This window comes from Taeniopygia guttata, chromosome 5 (assembly GCF_048771995.1).
Source record: "Taeniopygia guttata chromosome 5, bTaeGut7.mat, whole genome shotgun sequence".
Taxonomy (NCBI): domain Eukaryota; kingdom Metazoa; phylum Chordata; class Aves; order Passeriformes; family Estrildidae; genus Taeniopygia; species Taeniopygia guttata.
The window spans coordinates 26442766-26459870 of NC_133030.1; the positions used below are offsets into that span (position 1 = coordinate 26442766).

General features: G+C 36.9%; 1 protein-coding gene across 13 annotated transcripts in view; it reads left to right on the forward strand.

Annotated features, from left to right (window-relative positions):
- The window catches only part of CKAP5 (cytoskeleton associated protein 5), a 54024-nt gene that overhangs the window by 9608 nt on the left and 27311 nt on the right, over positions 1-17105 (forward strand). For all 13 annotated transcript variants that reach the window (XM_072929947.1, XM_012574101.5, XM_030274236.4 and 10 more), the window contains exons 2-17: positions 422-513; positions 1039-1232; positions 2340-2546; positions 4973-5144; positions 6054-6186; positions 6474-6577; positions 6949-7062; positions 7265-7369; positions 9914-10003; positions 10106-10270; positions 11049-11177; positions 11927-12109; positions 13049-13162; positions 14356-14466; positions 15579-15671; positions 16253-16438. In XM_072929947.1, coding sequence (XP_072786048.1) covers positions 457-513; positions 1039-1232; positions 2340-2546; positions 4973-5144; positions 6054-6186; positions 6474-6577; positions 6949-7062; positions 7265-7369; positions 9914-10003; positions 10106-10270; positions 11049-11177; positions 11927-12109; positions 13049-13162; positions 14356-14466; positions 15579-15671; positions 16253-16438 — 2157 coding nt within the window. In that variant the 5' untranslated portion in view covers positions 422-456. The remainder of the gene's footprint in view (positions 1-421; positions 514-1038; positions 1233-2339; positions 2547-4972; positions 5145-6053; positions 6187-6473; positions 6578-6948; positions 7063-7264; positions 7370-9913; positions 10004-10105; positions 10271-11048; positions 11178-11926; positions 12110-13048; positions 13163-14355; positions 14467-15578; positions 15672-16252; positions 16439-17105) is intronic.

Below are 17105 nucleotides of genomic sequence, written 5' to 3' on the forward strand. Positions count from 1 at the left end.
GTAGTACATTCTTCCTCAATCTTAGGTGAGGTTATATTCCACATAACTTTTCAGCTTACTAAAAGTTTCACCTATTGAGACTTGTAGTGTGAGAAATACTACAAATTGCACTGCTCTCTAATCTTTAATGGCTTCTGGTAATTTTCTAGAGCTAAAAAAATAGTGGTCTGGTCTTCAAAGTGTGCATTTAAATATAATTACAACCTTGGATTGCATATTAGCAATGAGATTTGCTATAGAACTGTGGAGTTGCTTCGGGGTTTTTTTGTGGTTTTTTGGGGGGTTTTGTATGTGTTTTGTTGTGGTTTTGTTTTGTTGTGTTTTTTTTTCCTTTGGTTTTATGTTTTTGGGTTTTTAGGTATAAGTATGTATACACCCTATATGTATTTTTCTGTTTTCTAACTTGTCCTTTTCTGCACAGAAATTACTGTAGTTATCGAGAGAGCCTGATTTACAATGGGGGATGACAGTGAGTGGATGAAATTGCCCATTGATCAGAAATGTGAACATAAGGTAGGCAATCATCTATTTGGCTTGCTGTGTATCTCTGCTCATGAAGATTTTGTAGTGTTTCTGTATCTAAATACTCTGTAATTGGGTAATCTTGACAGCTGCACGGTGTGAGTATTAACATATCTGAAACTGCATCAGCTCTATCCAACCTAGAGGCTGAATAATCTCTATTAAGCAGATTTTAGTAGCGTTATATGGCGTAAGCTTGTGTGCTGACACATAAGTACACTCATTCACATGGAGAAATTACTCATCTGTAGCTGAAACTATTGCTGGGCTCCCACCTCCTCATTGGTGGTTGCTAGGACTTATGAAGAGCAGGGGGGAAGACTGGCATCTCTCTATCCTTGGTGGGGGACAAACAAGTATTTTGTCCTGTTGCATGTTAATCATATAGCTATTGAAGAGAAATCTGCAGGTGCCAGCTTTCTGAGCATACTTTCAAATATGATTGAAGAGCTTTCTGAGATTGGTGAGTTAAGGTTGTAATAGCACAACATTTAAATGTCCAATTTCTGGTTCCAGCTATGGAAAGCCCGATTAAATGGTTATGAAGAAGCCCTTAAGCTCTTCCAGAAGATAGATGATGAAAAGAATCCTGAATGGTCCAAGTATCTTGGATTGATAAAGAAATTTGTGACCGACTCCAATGCAGTGGCTCAGCTGAAAGGACTGGAAGCAGCACTTGCTTATGTTGAAAATGCTCATGTAGCTGGGAAGTAAGTAGCCTTTTCTTGGTGCTCTTAGGCTGTAAGGGCAGTTTAATGTGCCTCCCTGAAAAAAGCTGCAGCTGCATGTAAATAGTGCAGTGGCCACTAGCAATTCTGATCTCTACTGTTAAGAACAGAACTTGCTTTCTAATCTAAAGAACTTGCCAAATGGCAGGCTTTCCTTCTGGATGGCCTCCATGTGCATATTAGGTTATCATAACTTACTTGCAGTGTTCTAAAAACCATTGAAGGCACAAGTAAAAATTTCTGAAATGGAGAAAAAAGTGAATCACTAATGTGGTGTAAGTGCTGTGAACTGGAATTTCTGTTCTTGTTTAATGGAAACAGTCTTATCTGTACAGGAGGGAGCCTTTTTTCAGCAGGATATTTCTGTAATTCATACATGAAATAAAATATACTTATGTTGATGTGACATTGCATCCAGCATAACCAATATTAATCTTCATGCCTGCCAGTTTCTTCACTGGACATGTTTTAGTACGTCTGTGTTGTCTAGGCCATGAAGTAGACCATACTCCTGAGGGTGAAATAAGAGCACATAACAGGCCAGGTTAGTGCTTTGGTCCACTGACTTTGTGACCTGATGAAATGAATAAAGGTCTTACTTAAAAACAAATAAACAAGCCCAAAGCTTTGTTTGAAAAATCTAACAACTTTGCACACTCCTTGATTTAAAAATGGTGTCAATTATTTAGTTTATATGAAGCTTGGAAGTTTATGTGAAATACTGTGCTGGGGTTATGTACAGATACACTTAATATTGCAACATAATACCAGGACATGGCATTTATTTGTGAACCTCAACTAGAGAGTGTTAATACAGTCTTGAGAATGTCTACTATTCACTGATATAGTCTGGTATTAGAATCATAATATAACTGTGATCTGTGTTCTTTTATAAAACTAGATGACGAAGCCATCCCTTAACCTTGAAAAAAATAAACTTTTTTATCTTAGGATGTAGTCCCTTTTATATGAAGACTTGTTGGGCCTTAATTTGGATTTGGTGCTGTGTGTGGTTTTTTTCTGTGGATAATGGTGTAGAACACTTAATTCACATAAATGTTCTAAAAGTAATACTCTCTCATCTTTCAGAACAACAGGAGAAGTAGCATCAGGAGTTGTAAATAAAGTGTTCAATCAGCCAAAGGCCAGAGCAAAAGAGCTGGGTGAAGATATATGTCTAATGTATATAGAAATTGAGAAAGGAGAGGCAATACAAGAAGAATTATTAAAGGGTCTGGACAACAAAAACCCCAAAATCATAGTAGCATGTATAGAGACACTGAGGAAAGCACTAAGGTAAGCTTTTAGTTCATGGTATTTCTTGTGGCTTTCTTTTTTGCTTTTTCCTCACCCCTGCAATATGTGGAGTCTAATTTTGTTGCTGTCTTTAGCAGGCCCTTGTTATTGTTGAGTAGAATGCATCTTTCCTGAATTGGTGTTTTTTACAGCAACAGTTGTCAGCATCATGGGATTTGTTAGATGTGAGGGCTGTCTATGTTGTACTAGCCTCATCTGATTCTCTTTCATTCATGGTAACTGTTTACCAAACTTCCATTTTCCCAGCCTCTGAGAGAAGGGCAAGATTAGTATGTCTTGTTCCAGACTGTGAAGCTTCTCTTCTGAATATCTCTAATAAAGTCATTGATGTGAAAACTAAAACATAGTTTAGGTTTTTGTTTTGGTTTTTTTTAAACCACTGTTTTCTTCACTGATGTGAGCATGTTTAATTGAGTACACAGTGTGTGTTTTTAGAAGAAAAGAAAAAAAAAAGCCAAGCTCATTGAACATGTAAGCTTCTATTGTCCATATAATAATTCCTTTATTGAAAAGGAGAGCTGCTAGTACTCCCTAAAAATCAAATCCAATTTAAGATGATGTAATAGGCTTCAGTATTAGATTATTTTTTGGTTCCGCATCAAGTTTGTTTGCTGCCATTGAGTGAAAAATACTGGGGCTTTATGAAATTATTATACTTGGTGCATATATAATATACTGACAATTAGGGTTTTTTTAAAGGAAACAGAAAATTTTGAAATTAATGGACAGAACACTTCTTTCTGAGTAAAGTAGCTCATATGAAAACTGTATAATGTATGTGGAGAGTGCCTTATGTTACATATCTTTTAGAGAACTTGCCAAGGTGCACGTAGAGATGATCCTTGTTTCAGGCTTCAGTAATATCAAAATAAAGCTTTGGGCTTAACACGTTACCTATGCTTCTGCTAAGCGAAACTACTGTCCTATATTTAAGAATAAATTTTAGCTATTTTAAATTGCTTATCTAGTTACATGTCCTTTTAACAGTGCAGTGTAATTAGAAACCTGCATAACCTTCCTCAGTATCTTTCAACTAACTACTTCTGTAAAATGTGCCACATATGGTTTTTTTCTTACATGCAGTATTTTGTTATCTTTGTGATGTTAGGATCAAGTACTTGCATGCAGCCCTGTTGGCTTAAACTCCATCTTCTACTTCTGAGCTGTGTTGCTACTTAAATTTTTTAATGCTTTGGTAGGCTTGCTGCATTGATAATAAAATTTGTCTGTGTTGTACCTAGGTGGGTAGCTTGAATGCATAACTAGTTTAATTTCTGGTATTTTCTATCTTGTGCTAAGGTTCTATTCTTTCTTGTTATATAAATTAGATTATATGAATTGGAAACAAGTAAGTTTGCATAGGTATTTCTCCAAATACGCTCTCTTTTTAAGTCATGATAGGAGAATTGAATTATTGGGCAACTCATTTGTTCACATTTAAATCGTGTTACTTCCAAGACCTGTTTTGAAGGTTTTTATACTTAGTATTTCTTTAAATTGGTGTGGAAATAAAATGATGTGCACTAGAATTTCTAAAAAGCAAGACATGTAGATTTTAGTTCTTGAGCAGCCTTTTTTGCTAGCTTCTTTATGTGGGACTTGAATTGGAGGGAAACATAAGAAAAAGTGTGATTGGTAGAAACGTTAATTCGGAATTAAGAAGAAATGTTTATGAATAAAAAAAATTATTGCTTTTGAGGTGATTTATATATGATGCCTTAGTAACTACAGCAGTTAACTTTACTATGAGTTTGAAAAGAAAGTTCTTGTATTCTCATTCATCAGTGATTGAAATAGGCAGTTTTGTGTATTAAGTGCAATAGCATGTAGAATCATCTGTCAAGGAAGGGTGGTTGGCTGGGGAAACTTGTTTTATGTGTTCCTTCAGTGGCACATATTTCAGCACATATGTTTTCTGTGAAGATGACCCAAGCTCATTATAATTATCTGGTCCAACAAGTGGAAAAGTGACTAATGCTTTTACTGTAGTTTGTTTCCAAGGATAGACAAAGGAGATTGTACTGTGATTAAAAAAAAAAAAAAAAAAAAAAAAAAAGTAGGTCATATAAATTTTGGTCGAAGGACAACTTCTTTCTTTCTTCTCTCTTGTCTTTTTTTTCCCGCTGGCAAGGGAGATGATTTAAACACTGGATTGCATGAAGTGCTTTGAAGTAATTTGAAAGGCCCGAATTTGTAATTCCAAGCTGGGTGTGGAGGTTGATAGGGCATATATTCTTTAAATTTTACAATAGCATTTCAAAATAATATCTAGCATAATGGTTTGAGTAAATGACAAAATCAGTAAATGTGCACTGGAAGACTTTCATAGACTGTTGTTTATAAAATTAGTTATTTGTGGATCGCTCCCTGTTTGTGGGCACTGATGCTGTGTGTTTCATTGTCAGTGAATTCGGTTCAAAGATAATCTCACTGAAGCCAATCATCAAAGTATTGCCAAAACTTTTTGAATCTCGAGAAAAGGCTGTTCGAGATGAAGCCAAGCTCCTTGCTGTGGAAATCTACCGTTGGATAAGGGATGCTTTGAGACCTCCATTGCAGAACATAAATTCTGTTCAGGTAGGCAGGAAGTGTTTCTATATCCAGACATTTGATGCTCTGATTCTGTGATGTTGGGCATTCTTAAAGCCAAAATTGGAATGTATTTTTTTAGCTCCATTTAACTTTACCCAAAACGTTGGTCACTCCTAGTCGTTTGTAAGGAAATCATAACAATGTTTGGTTGCTCTGAACATACATGAAGTGGGAGGAAGCTTCATATTGGAACTGAGGATGGCAATTGAGCAATAGAACGTAGCAGAATGGTTGCCCTTATAAAAGACTTGCACTGAAAGTCTTCAAGTCAATAATTTTTGTTCTTAGTTTTGTTTTTTCCTGAAGTTTTTTCCTCTGTGCATCCCTTCATACTTAATCTGATGATGCTTGGGATGTGACTGTTTCCCTTCAGGAGGTGGCATTGCATTATGATTGAATATATCATAATTTTAAAACTTTATAAATTGTGCATCCTTTCCTCCTACCCACTTGAGTTAATTATGTTCAGGTGGAAAGCAGTAGCTTGCTTTAAAAGGGCATGGTTAAAAAAAACCAAACTGTTTCATCAAATGTAGCTCAGCATGTTTGTTTCATCTTAGTTTTAGTGTGTAATAATAGCATGGCTGTAAAGGAGAGCTTCCTTCATGCTCAGCCATTTTTATTTCAAAGTGTCTACAGAGAGGTCACACCATTCTGACTGTTCTACTGCTTGTTCTTATGTAAATGCTTTGCAATAATATTCTCTTCTGTGGATATACTTAGTCAAAGACTTCTGAACAGTGAATGTGAAGTCACTCCTTTACTGGCAAAAAAAAATATAGTAGTGAAAGGTAGTGCTGTCTTGGCTTTGAAATGGGAAAACTGTAATGGCTTGCTTGTCTTGGAGTATGTCCATAATGTCTCTGATATGATGATTCTTTTCCCTTTTGGCAGCTAAAAGAACTGGAAGAAGAATGGATCAAAGTGTCATCAGCTGCTCCTAAGCAGACCAGGTTCCTGCGTTCCCAACAGGAGCTGAAAGCAAAATTTGAGCAGCAGCAGGCACTTGGAGGAGATGCAGATGGAGGTAAACTATTTCATCTCTGAACTCTATTGGCAAGTATATTGTACATAGTTGGTGAAGGAATGCATTAAATTGTAAGGGAGCTTTTACTGAAGCTGGTGCCAAACATGGAGTGCACTACGCAAGAAGAAAATGTGTCTGAGGCAGAAACTTTATATGAAAGAGTATCTGTCTTTTGAAATAGCAAATTCACAGCTGCTGATAGCACTTTCTAAGCAATGAGCCATAGGTGAAGCTCTAGTCAAAATTTTCTGTCACTCTGCTGATACATTTCTTTCTTCTGGTTGCAGGAGACGATGATGAGGAAGAGGTGGTACCACAAGTAGATGCATATGAGTTGCTTGAAGCTGTAGAAATTCTCTCCAAGCTTCCCAAAGACTTCTATGAGAAAATAGTAAGCATAAACTTAAATACTACCTGTTGATTCTTTGTATAGCTGATGAGTCTTAAGACTTACAGGCAGTTCTGCAATGTGTGCTTTAGTGCTGCATGGATAATAACAAACTAGTGTTAATAACATACAGACTGTCATAAATAAGTTTTAAAGTTGGATTTAGCAGCAAGAAAGCTGTAATTTTAAGGGGCTAAGGTATGTCATGGGAAAAGATTGTATTTCGTATTTCATTGCAGTTACTGGTATTGAACTGTAGGGAGACCTTGGTTTTCTCAGGATGGAATAAAGGGTTTTAATCTAAGGTTTGTGGCAAGTATACTTCTCTAGAACTGTTCCTATTTATAGATTAATGTAAATTATTTGCTCTGCAGGAAGCAAAAAAGTGGCAAGAAAGGAAAGAGGCTCTAGAGGCTGTTGAACTACTAGTGAAAAATCCCAAGCTGGAATCAGGAGACTATGCAGACTTGGTGAAAGCTCTCAAAAAGGTAGTAAATAAAACTCAGAATGGACATATAATTTAATATTTTTTATTAAATTTATTTGTATGATAGTTTAAAAGTTACAGTTGATGTAATACACATGAGTAGAAAATTACTAGTTGGAACAGTTGTGGAAATAACCCAATCTGTGGTCCATTGATTATTGTAAGAAATACTTCAATTTCTCTGAAACTGATTTTCTCTTCAGGTTGTTGGAAAGGATACAAATGTTATGTTAGTTGCTTTGGCTGCCAAATGCCTCGCTGGACTAGCTACAGGCCTCCGAAAGAAATTTGGACAGTATGCAGGGCATGTAAGTAAGAGTATGTACTTTTTTTCCTGATTTTATTCATGCTGCACATCTTTTTTTCCCTTTCCCTTTTCCCTGTCGAGCCTTGGTATTTATCAAAGGTATTCCTTGTACAGTTATAAATGCTTATCAACCCCTTAAAAGAGTAAGTATTGAAATACTTGCCTAGATCTTTGTAGCTTAAGTTTGAAAGGACCTTCTTCATTAATATTCAGCAACAGGAAACTTTCTGTTATATAGTCTTCTATACTAAGAAAATTGAATTGTTCTGCCATTAAATGGACTTTATTTACATTACCTTGTTCTAGAGATACCCCTACAGGAATGCATTTGTAAGCCACAGTCAAAAAAACAGCTTCTAAATCAGAGTTCTACTTAGCACTTCCATGGCGTATGTTTTATGTTGGTTGGGTTTTTTGAATGTTGGGGGATGGTAGGTGGTGGGTGTTCTGTTTCCTTGTTGCCTGGGTTATGTGGGGGTTTTTGTCTGCTCTAAATAGCAAAAACTTCTGAGATTTTTGGTACTAAAATGTTCTGGTGCTCCAGTTAAGTGCTGTTTGCTCTCTCCTATGGTGCTCTTCTCTTACCAGTAGCTAATATCAGGGAATACAGGGAAACTTAACCAGTATGTGGAAGCAAAGAGAGCTTTTAATAAGTTGCAGTTGTCACTTGTTTCTCAAGCCTGTGTCACTGTGTTCTTTAAGCTGCTCAGTTGAATTTTTCGTGTGATGTGCAAGAGTAATGGAGTTAGAGAACTGATGTGCCTGGCTGCTGGTAGTATTGTCTCTGAACTGGGAAGTTGCTGAATCTCACTGCTTCAGAAACTGTCAGGTCTCTTGAACTCTGAACACCCATTTGGACAGTCACTTTCATTCTGAAAGCTGTCTTTCTTTCTGAAAGCTGTACTTATAAAAATCATTCTGGCATCTGTTTTATAGTTGATTTCTGAAGTTTAACCATTATAGCTACAGTTAGTGTTGAAAAAGCAAAGCTTCTAAAACAAGGGTGTAGCTCTGTGGTTATCAAGCAAATGGCGTTGAGAAGATGACTTTTTCAATAGTGTAATGGCAGCTCTGAATTGCATAATCTCATTACTCATTTTAGCAGTTCACTTGATTTGTTTGCTGGATTTATTTACTTGTGAGGAAGATGTAGACTTCTCCTGAGACTGAGCATTGAAGTGTTATAAAACAGAATTGTTGCTAGAATTGTATGATTATAAACTCTGTTACTTAAATATAAGACTGCAATGCTAGTCTGCAATCTGTATTCCAGCAAGAGTAGTGAAATCATGCGTATAATCATACTCCTCACTATAATTGGGTACATGCGTGCCAGCTTCACCTCTGACTGCATTTGTACCCCTGGACTAATTTTTCTTCTTTGCATTTCGCATGGGCTGTGAGTTCTAACTGCCATGGTAGAAATGCTCATTTTGCCTGTCAGTATTTTCTAAAACAGAGGGTTAATGATTTTAAATATCTCTTCTTTATGACTTTATTCTCTGGTATGTAGGGGTATCTAGCACCTGCAGTAGCATGCATGATGGTGTTTGTGGTGCCGTCTGTATTATCTGGAGGTTTTTTGAGTGTTGAAGTCTGTGAACTGGTAATTTGGAGGTTGCAGCCCAAGATACCCCTGAGCCTAGGTCACAGTACATCACAAGGGGTTGGGATCCCATAGTCAGCTTCTGAGTAGAAAGTAAATTTATATTTTGTTATGCAAGAGCATATAACTTTCTGTAAGGCATCTGGCTGCTTCCAAACGATGAACTGTTGTTTATGAAAATCTTGAGAGTAGACTGCTTTCCACAGTTAAGATCTGCATGTCTGGCTCAGTAGCAGAAGTCCTTACTCTTACAGAGTCCATAGTAAAATGGACCTATTCATATTCCTGGCATATCTGCACTGTAGTTATTTTTACTTTTTTCCCCCTTGAATATTTTATTTATTTGTTTTTTTAGGAGTGACTGAGCACCTAGCTAGAAATTTCTGTCAAATTCCAGTATAGTGTAGTTTACTGTCAGATGTGATTTTTCAAGGTGGTAGATCTGAGAAATATTGCTGCAGAGAGGATTCCAGTTGCTTCAGAATCATGATCTTGTCAGCTGTGGATCAGATGAGACCTTTTTAATGAGCCATGCTTAGTGCTGTCAGAAAGCTGGGAAAGAGGAGACAGGTTAAATGCTGCCTTGGATTCTTCAAATACAACAACATAGCGCCCTTTATGTTGTGTAATTGTTAATTTCCATTCTATTACTCTGTATTCCAGCATAATTACATAATCTGTAATTATGTGAACTTGTAGGTCTGCCTTTTGTTATGAAATTGTTTAAAAGTCTATATTTGCTAGTAGAATGACGGGAATGAGTTTAGTATTGGAGAACAGCAAGAATAAACTAGTTCAGACTGCTGTGTACTTCTGGAGGAGTATAGCAGAGATGTTTGAATTACTGGCTTCTCTGCAAAGTACCATGGGGTAGGCTATCAGGCTTCCCAGTTATATTAGTGAAGAGGGATTTGACATTTTTTTTCCCCTTTTCTATAGGTTGTTCCAACAATCCTGGAGAAATTCAAAGAGAAGAAGCCCCAGGTAGTGCAGGCACTGCAGGAGGCCATTGATGCAATCTTTCTTACAGTAAGTAAGAGTGAAAATTTCCCCATTGTCTGAGAATTGGTCTTGAACTTTAATTTGCTTTTCTCTTTACTGAAATAATGACTTTTTTATTCAACACTGTAGACCACATTGCAGAACATAAGTGAAGATATTTTGGCAGTCATGGACAACAAAAACCCAACAATTAAGCAACAAACATCCCTTTTCATTGCAAGAAGCTTCCGACACTGCACACCTTCTACTCTGCCAAAAAGCCTGTTAAAACCTTTCTGTGCTGCACTTCTTAAGGTAAAGAAGTTGATACTTCTCTAGCATTGACTTGAGTACTGTTGGTGTGAAACCTTGGATTGTTTGGGGAGAAAGACCTGAAGGTAGTGTAGAGACCAAAGAGTTCTTGTGTGCTGTGTAGCTCTCAGAGTTGGTTTTGGCTGATGTCAGACTTGAAGGTGACTGACTGTCAGGGGAAAAATTTGGTTTCCTTTATCTTAGCTTTTTTGAAGCTGTAGGCTCACTAGATTTGTAATAGATTAAGACAGTGATTTACAGCTATTATCCCAGACACTGTCACTTGCATCTTGCACACATCTCTAAGTTTTTGTTGGAATGCTATTGTTAACTATGAATAAAATAACAATTGTTAATGATTCATACATGGCAGTGACACTAGAACATTTTTCAGTGTAAATGATAATGATATATTCTTCTTTTGTTATTGCAAACAGCCCTTTCCCTGGTATAGGCAATATCCCTGGCTTAAAAAACTGAGATTACAACAAGATTACAGAACTTTAAACTCTTTATGAACTTTCATGGTGTTTAGCATGAATGTTTAACCTCTTCTTGTGGAAAAAAACCCAAAGGTGACAAAATGGCTGTATCTGAGAAAAAGTAGACTTGGTCAGTACATAAGAAAACTGAAGTTTAAAACAGCCTTCTTCTTTCTGTCGTAGAATATCAAGGATTACTCTGTAGTAGATTTAGATTCTAAATAAGGGGAGGGGATTTGTATAGAAGGTGTTCAGATACGAGCCACAAGTCACATGACATAAATTGTCTTTCTCTGCAGCATATCAATGATTCTGCTCCTGAAGTAAGAGATGCTGGATTTGAAGCATTAGGCACTGCCTTGAAAGTAGCTGGAGAGAAAGCTGTGAATCCATTTCTAGCAGATGTGGACAAACTAAAGCTTGATCGGGTGAGTATTGTTATAAATGTTGTTAAAAAGGCTCCATTTATCCATTTAAAATGCGTCTTAGGCTAGAGAAGGTGAAAGATGATGCTATAGTCTAGTTAATTTCAGCACAGATTTTTGAAGATGTATTTTTTACTTAAATGTTACTGATATTGCAGGGAATCTGAAAATCTCTTCATTCTTACATAAAGTACCTGACTGTATTATCTGTGAGGTGGATTGTGAGATTTAGTTGTGGATTTGGTTGGTGGTATATGGAGTTTTGTTTGTTTTTTAACACTTTGTTGTCTGAAACAAGCTTTTAGGTCACAGCCATATGGTCTAATTTTTTATTACTAGATAGAATTTGGTATTAAAGACTTGCTTCCCAACAACGAATTTGTTATACTTTTGCATAAGCTGGCAGGTGTGTTGACTGAATGAAGATTTTATAATTTGAGGTGCTCGGATTTAGTCTTAGAACATCTATGAGTATCAGTAGGGTGTCAGTGTTTTCTTAGTATATAAATGTACTTCATTTTGAGCTAGGAGAATTATTTTGACAATACAGGGATGGTTGATGCCACTGACTGGTTAACCTTACCAGGAGCACCAGATAACAAAATCTTGGAAAGTAAACTACTTAAACTCTTCACATTTTTTCCACAGCAGTCAAGTTTGAGCCACTGCTGGTAGAGACACTGTGCATCAATATGGGTAGCTAAATGGCTTCTTTCTACCCCCACCTTTTTTTTTTCCCCACTGCTTGGCAGATTAAAGAGTGTGCTGAAAAGGTAGAATTGGTTTATGGTAAAAAAGCAGGAGGAGCAGCTGAGAAAAAAGAAGGCAAGCCTATTACTGGAAAGACCACTGCTCTTCCAGGGCCTGCAGGAGATAAAGAAACAAAAGATGCAGCAACCAAACCAGGACCAGTGAAAAAAGCATCAGCAGTGAAGGTGAGAGGTTGTCTGACAATCAGTTGTCTGTGATTGCATCAAATAGTTACTTACTGCGGATCAAGGCTGGTCTTTTGAACATTTGCCTCCACTGAACTATCACTGTCCTTTTGCAGGAGTAGGTGAGCCTAACAGCAAAAGGAATCTGTGACTTTCTGGGAATGTAATGAAATCCCAGTTTTTAATGACACAAACTGTCTTGCCACTTATGTCTTAATACCAGATTTTGATTTTGAAATAGTGATAAAAGACTGGAGGCATTCAGAGGAGCTTCAAGTGTTGTAACATTTATGTGCTCTGTGATACAATTGATGTGCTCTGTGATATAGTAATACTTGGCTGAAGTCAACATTTCTTGTAACCAGCAAGGCTACTAATTAAGTATTGGATATTGTTTCAGCATAGTTTTCAGTTTGTTCCTTCGTACATTCTGAAGTAATTTGAGCTATTAGCCTGTATTTCTTTAATGTTATTCCTTAGATTTTAAAAATTGACTGCAGTAGATGGTCTTTGTAATATGCTACTTAGTTCTTCAGGTGGGATACCTGAAAGTGAATAGAAGAATCGATAACATTTTTGAAATATATTGGTACTCAGATAACCTGAGAAAGAGACATCAGCCACAAGTTTAGTATCTAACCGGTGTCCATAGGAAAACATACAGATTAAGTCATTATTCCCTGAATTTTTACAAATACATAATTCTTTCCTTTTTCCTCTTCCACTGTCCTGTTATGTTTTGTAAAACCTGTAGTCTAAAAGCAGTATATTAATTAAATAAACTCTAGCTTATCTCTGCCTGCAGTTGTTATGCTATCAGAGATGCATATTTTTCTGACATTAGAATATAGAAGTGCACTATAGGGAAAACAGCAGTTCTTTTGATATCTGAGCTAGAGAGCTATTTGATCTCGGCTACCTTGTCCATTTGCTTTCTAGGCTGGGGTCCCACTCAAGAAAGGCAAACCAGCTACAGCTGCAGGTACAGGAGGTGCTGGGCCTAAAGGCAAGAAGGGTCCTGAGACCAAAGAAATCTTTGAGTCGGAGCTCTCTGTGAGTATTCTGCTATTCTCTGAAATACCAAGCCCTCTGTAACCAAAGGTTGCAGCTTTGGTTAGTCAAGTTCTTCAGGCACTACACAGTTCTTCATGGAGGTTTTTCGGTTTTGTTAGGAGAAGGGAAAGTAGTATGTATACATTTGTAACTGGTGAAATGGGACTTTGGTAAATACACCTGTTCTTCAGGCTGTTGTTGGCACCGGGCCATTTAAGACAGTAAGAAATAAATCATGCTTATACCCTTATAACAGGGTATGTTATTGTCCCTGAAGTAGGAAGAGATGAAAAAGCCAGTTATACTTCATATGTAATTTAGGACGCATGATTTGCTGAAGGAGTCTGGTATTAAAAGCCTGAGAATACATTGTTGTGGAGTTTACATTGAAATCTAAAGTGAAATAGAGTAATAATTAAATGAACTAATATGTTTTCTGCTGTTCATATTAAGTTACATTCCAAAAAAATTACTGAATTCTGCATGTTAGCTGACCATCTACCTACTTTACTCTGGTATCTGTGGGTCAAACAGTAACAAAAAACCTATTAGAGCTTTGCTAGATGTATCTGCAAGTTTTTTGGACTGTCAATCCAAACCATAGTTTCATTTGGAATGTTCCTTAGAATGAATAATTTCTATTGTATATCCAGCTTAAATTGTTAGTTATGCAGTAGAAAATGAGAATACAGTTCCTGAGGGTGATGCGGACACCAGTGAAACAAGGGAAGTTTTTATCACTAAATAACTTTCATTTTCTGTTTTGCTAAAATGGAGACAGAAGATAGGTCTTCTCCTGTCTACCCATGTCAACTTCTGATTTGTTGTTGTCAGTGTTTATTCAGATTTGATCCAAAATTACCTTGCAAATTTTAGGTTACCTCTGCTTGATTCTTTAAGCAGAATGTTGGTATTCAAGATTATTTTTTACTGCACAGTTTCTCATACTTTCCAGAGATTACTTTTCTGTTGCAGTGCAATTTTAGCAGCTTTCTAAACCCGTAAGACCCCTATACCACAATCCTTACTGAAATCTTTTAACCTACAACAGAACCCTTTTCCTATTTTGTAAATGCACCACAGTACAAGGGTCAGTCCAGTATATTACCTGTCCTTAAGATAATAAAACTCTTAAAATAAACTCTTCTGAAGTGATGTAGTGGAGTGTTAACCTTGTTTTGATCTGGCTGCAGATAGAAGTATGTGAAGAGAAAGCTGCTGCTGTCCTTCCAGCGTCTTGTATCCAGCAGTTGGACAGTGGTAACTGGAAAGAGAGGCTTGCCTGCATGGAGGAGTTTCAGAAGGTATGTTTGGAACAGTTGATAAGAGAGTCAGTAGGGAAGGAGAAAACAAATAATAAATTCTTTAGTTCTTTAGGCCTGTTAAGTCTCCTGAAGTACTTACTAGTAGTAGTTGTATGTCAGCACTTCAGATGGATTAAATAATACTTGAAAAAGCCAAATGGCTTATATGGTTTAAACTCCATAGCAATGGTGGAGTAAGTATTTTGCTTTAATGTAGATGTGCTTTTGTCAAAAATACTTGTGTTATGATTGAGGTATTTTTAAAACTCCAAGTAATTGTAAAGCTTCGTTTCAAAGATAGCTAGATTTAAACAAAAGATTTTGCAACATCTAGGCCAGATCTATTGCAAAGAAGTTCCTGTTATTTGTGTGTTGGGCAGCAATTGCTTATAATCAACTCTCAATTTGCCAGTTGAATTTTTTGTTTAGAGGCTTATACAGTACTAGCAGTCTTCACAGCTAGTGGAGCTAGTAGAAAGTGCTTCATGTAGTCACAAACAAATAAAAGCTTCAACTGTAGATGTACAAGTAGTTCATACCATGACACCAGTACAGTAATGACTGAGCTTTTACATTTTAGTGGGAAAAGTGACTAACTTCAGTTGGAAAATGGTGACTGGCTGTGTTGAAATGCTGGTGCAGAAGCCTGCTTTATTAAAATGTTGTCATTTCAATTAAATTATTAAGCCTAACAATAGCTAAACCCCAGTAATTTAGATCATATTCAGGCTTAATCTGCTGTGTGGTCAACATTCCAACATGAAAGCTTCATAAAATACTTAATAACAAAAGCAGCTTTTTGAGGGGCAGGTGGGCTGTTCTGGATTTTGTTTTTGTTTTTAAGTGTTAAATTCCTTGGGTTGGAATGGCCAATATTGATTGTTAAGGACATTTGTTATAGAACATTGAAGGAGTAGTGATGTGAATCGGTAGGTTAGATGTTGGTTCAATACCTCAGACTCCTTGTAAAAATGGCTCTTCAGGTAAATTATTATGCTGAGAATTTCTCTGCTTTAATTCAGTATTAAGAAAATACTTTGTGAACAGTTGAGAATTTCTGTTTGTTTTGTATAATTTGTGACCCACTGGTTAACTTGATGTTTATCTTTTAGGCTGTTGAGCTTATGGAAAGAAGTGAAATGCCTTGCCAAGCCCTAGTAAGAATGCTAGCCAAGAAACCTGGTTGGAAGGAAACAAATTTTCAGGTAATACATTATCCTTTAGTAACTAAATAGTCCATTTCTGTTAATGTAAAGCAGTTTCCAGCTGAAAGGCTGCAAGTGCATATGTCACGCTGTGGCCACAGTTCTATCTGTAATCAATGAGAAAATAAACTATCAAATTGGATTTTATTCCTGTTGAGAGTTGAGACTCTAGATGTCATCTAAAGTATCTAAAGATTGTCTTTAGATGTATATCATGTATATATGTGCATATATGTAAGAGTGTGTGTGTGTATATTAAGTTATAAAAGTAGATAATGGCAGCCCAGTATTATTGATTGTGTGTGTGTATATATAATAGCTTGTATTTGTGTGTGTACACAGTTTTTGTGTATAGTACACAAAACACCTGTGTTTGTGTACAAAATATCTGTGCATAAATACTTCTACATATTCAAATGTGTATGTGTATATATATACAAATACAAATTTTGTGCGTACATTAGTATTTACCCGCAAATCCATATAATTCTTATATGTACCTATAGATATATAGAATGAGAAAAATTAATTTAAAATACACAAAGACATCAGTAACTTTCTTGCTGTTTTGGACACTGCAGGTGATGCAGATGAAACTGCATATAGTTGCATTAATTGCACAGAAAGGAAACTTCTCCAAAACTTCAGCACAGGTTGTGCTGGATGGTCTTGTAGACAAGGTTGGTGATGTGAAATGTGGAACTAATGCAAAAGAGGCCATGACAGCAATAGCAGAAGCGTGTCAGTTGCCATGGACTGCTGAGCAGGTGAGTGAGCAGCAAAGGTACTCTTTCAGCAAATAAAATCAGGAATAATGTGTAGTGTGTCCTTTCAGTCTGAGGAGTAAATCCCAAATCTTTGATTTTTCTCTGTTGCATGAAAGTGATTTTTTTGCTCTCAAGATGCTTCCCGAGACAGAAGTTAAATATATATTCCTCTAAAGTTGAAAATAGAATCATAGGATGGTTTGAGTTGGAAGGGACCTTAAAGATGATCTAGGTCCTTCCCCACATCATAGGCAGGAATACCTTTTACCTAGACCAGGTTGCTCAGAGCCCCATCCACTCTACCCCAGGGACGGGGCAGCTACAACTCCTCTTTCAGTTCAGACCCATTCCTCTTTGTCCAACTGCTGTATGCCCTTTTCAAAAGTTTTCTTGGAGGCCTCCTTCAAGTACTAAAGGGCTACAAGATGATCACCCTGGAGCCTTATCCAGGCTGAAAAATTCTAGTTCTGTCAGCCTTCCCTCATCCTTTGAATCATGGTGGGCTTGCTCTGTACTCATTCTAACAGATCCATGTCCTTCCAGTGCTGAATGCCCCAGAACTGGCTGCAGCACTGCTGGTGGGGTCTCACAAGAGCAGAGCAGAGGGAATCCCCTGAGAATCCATAATAAAGGTGCCTCTGGCTGCCTCTAAGTACTTCAGGGATTT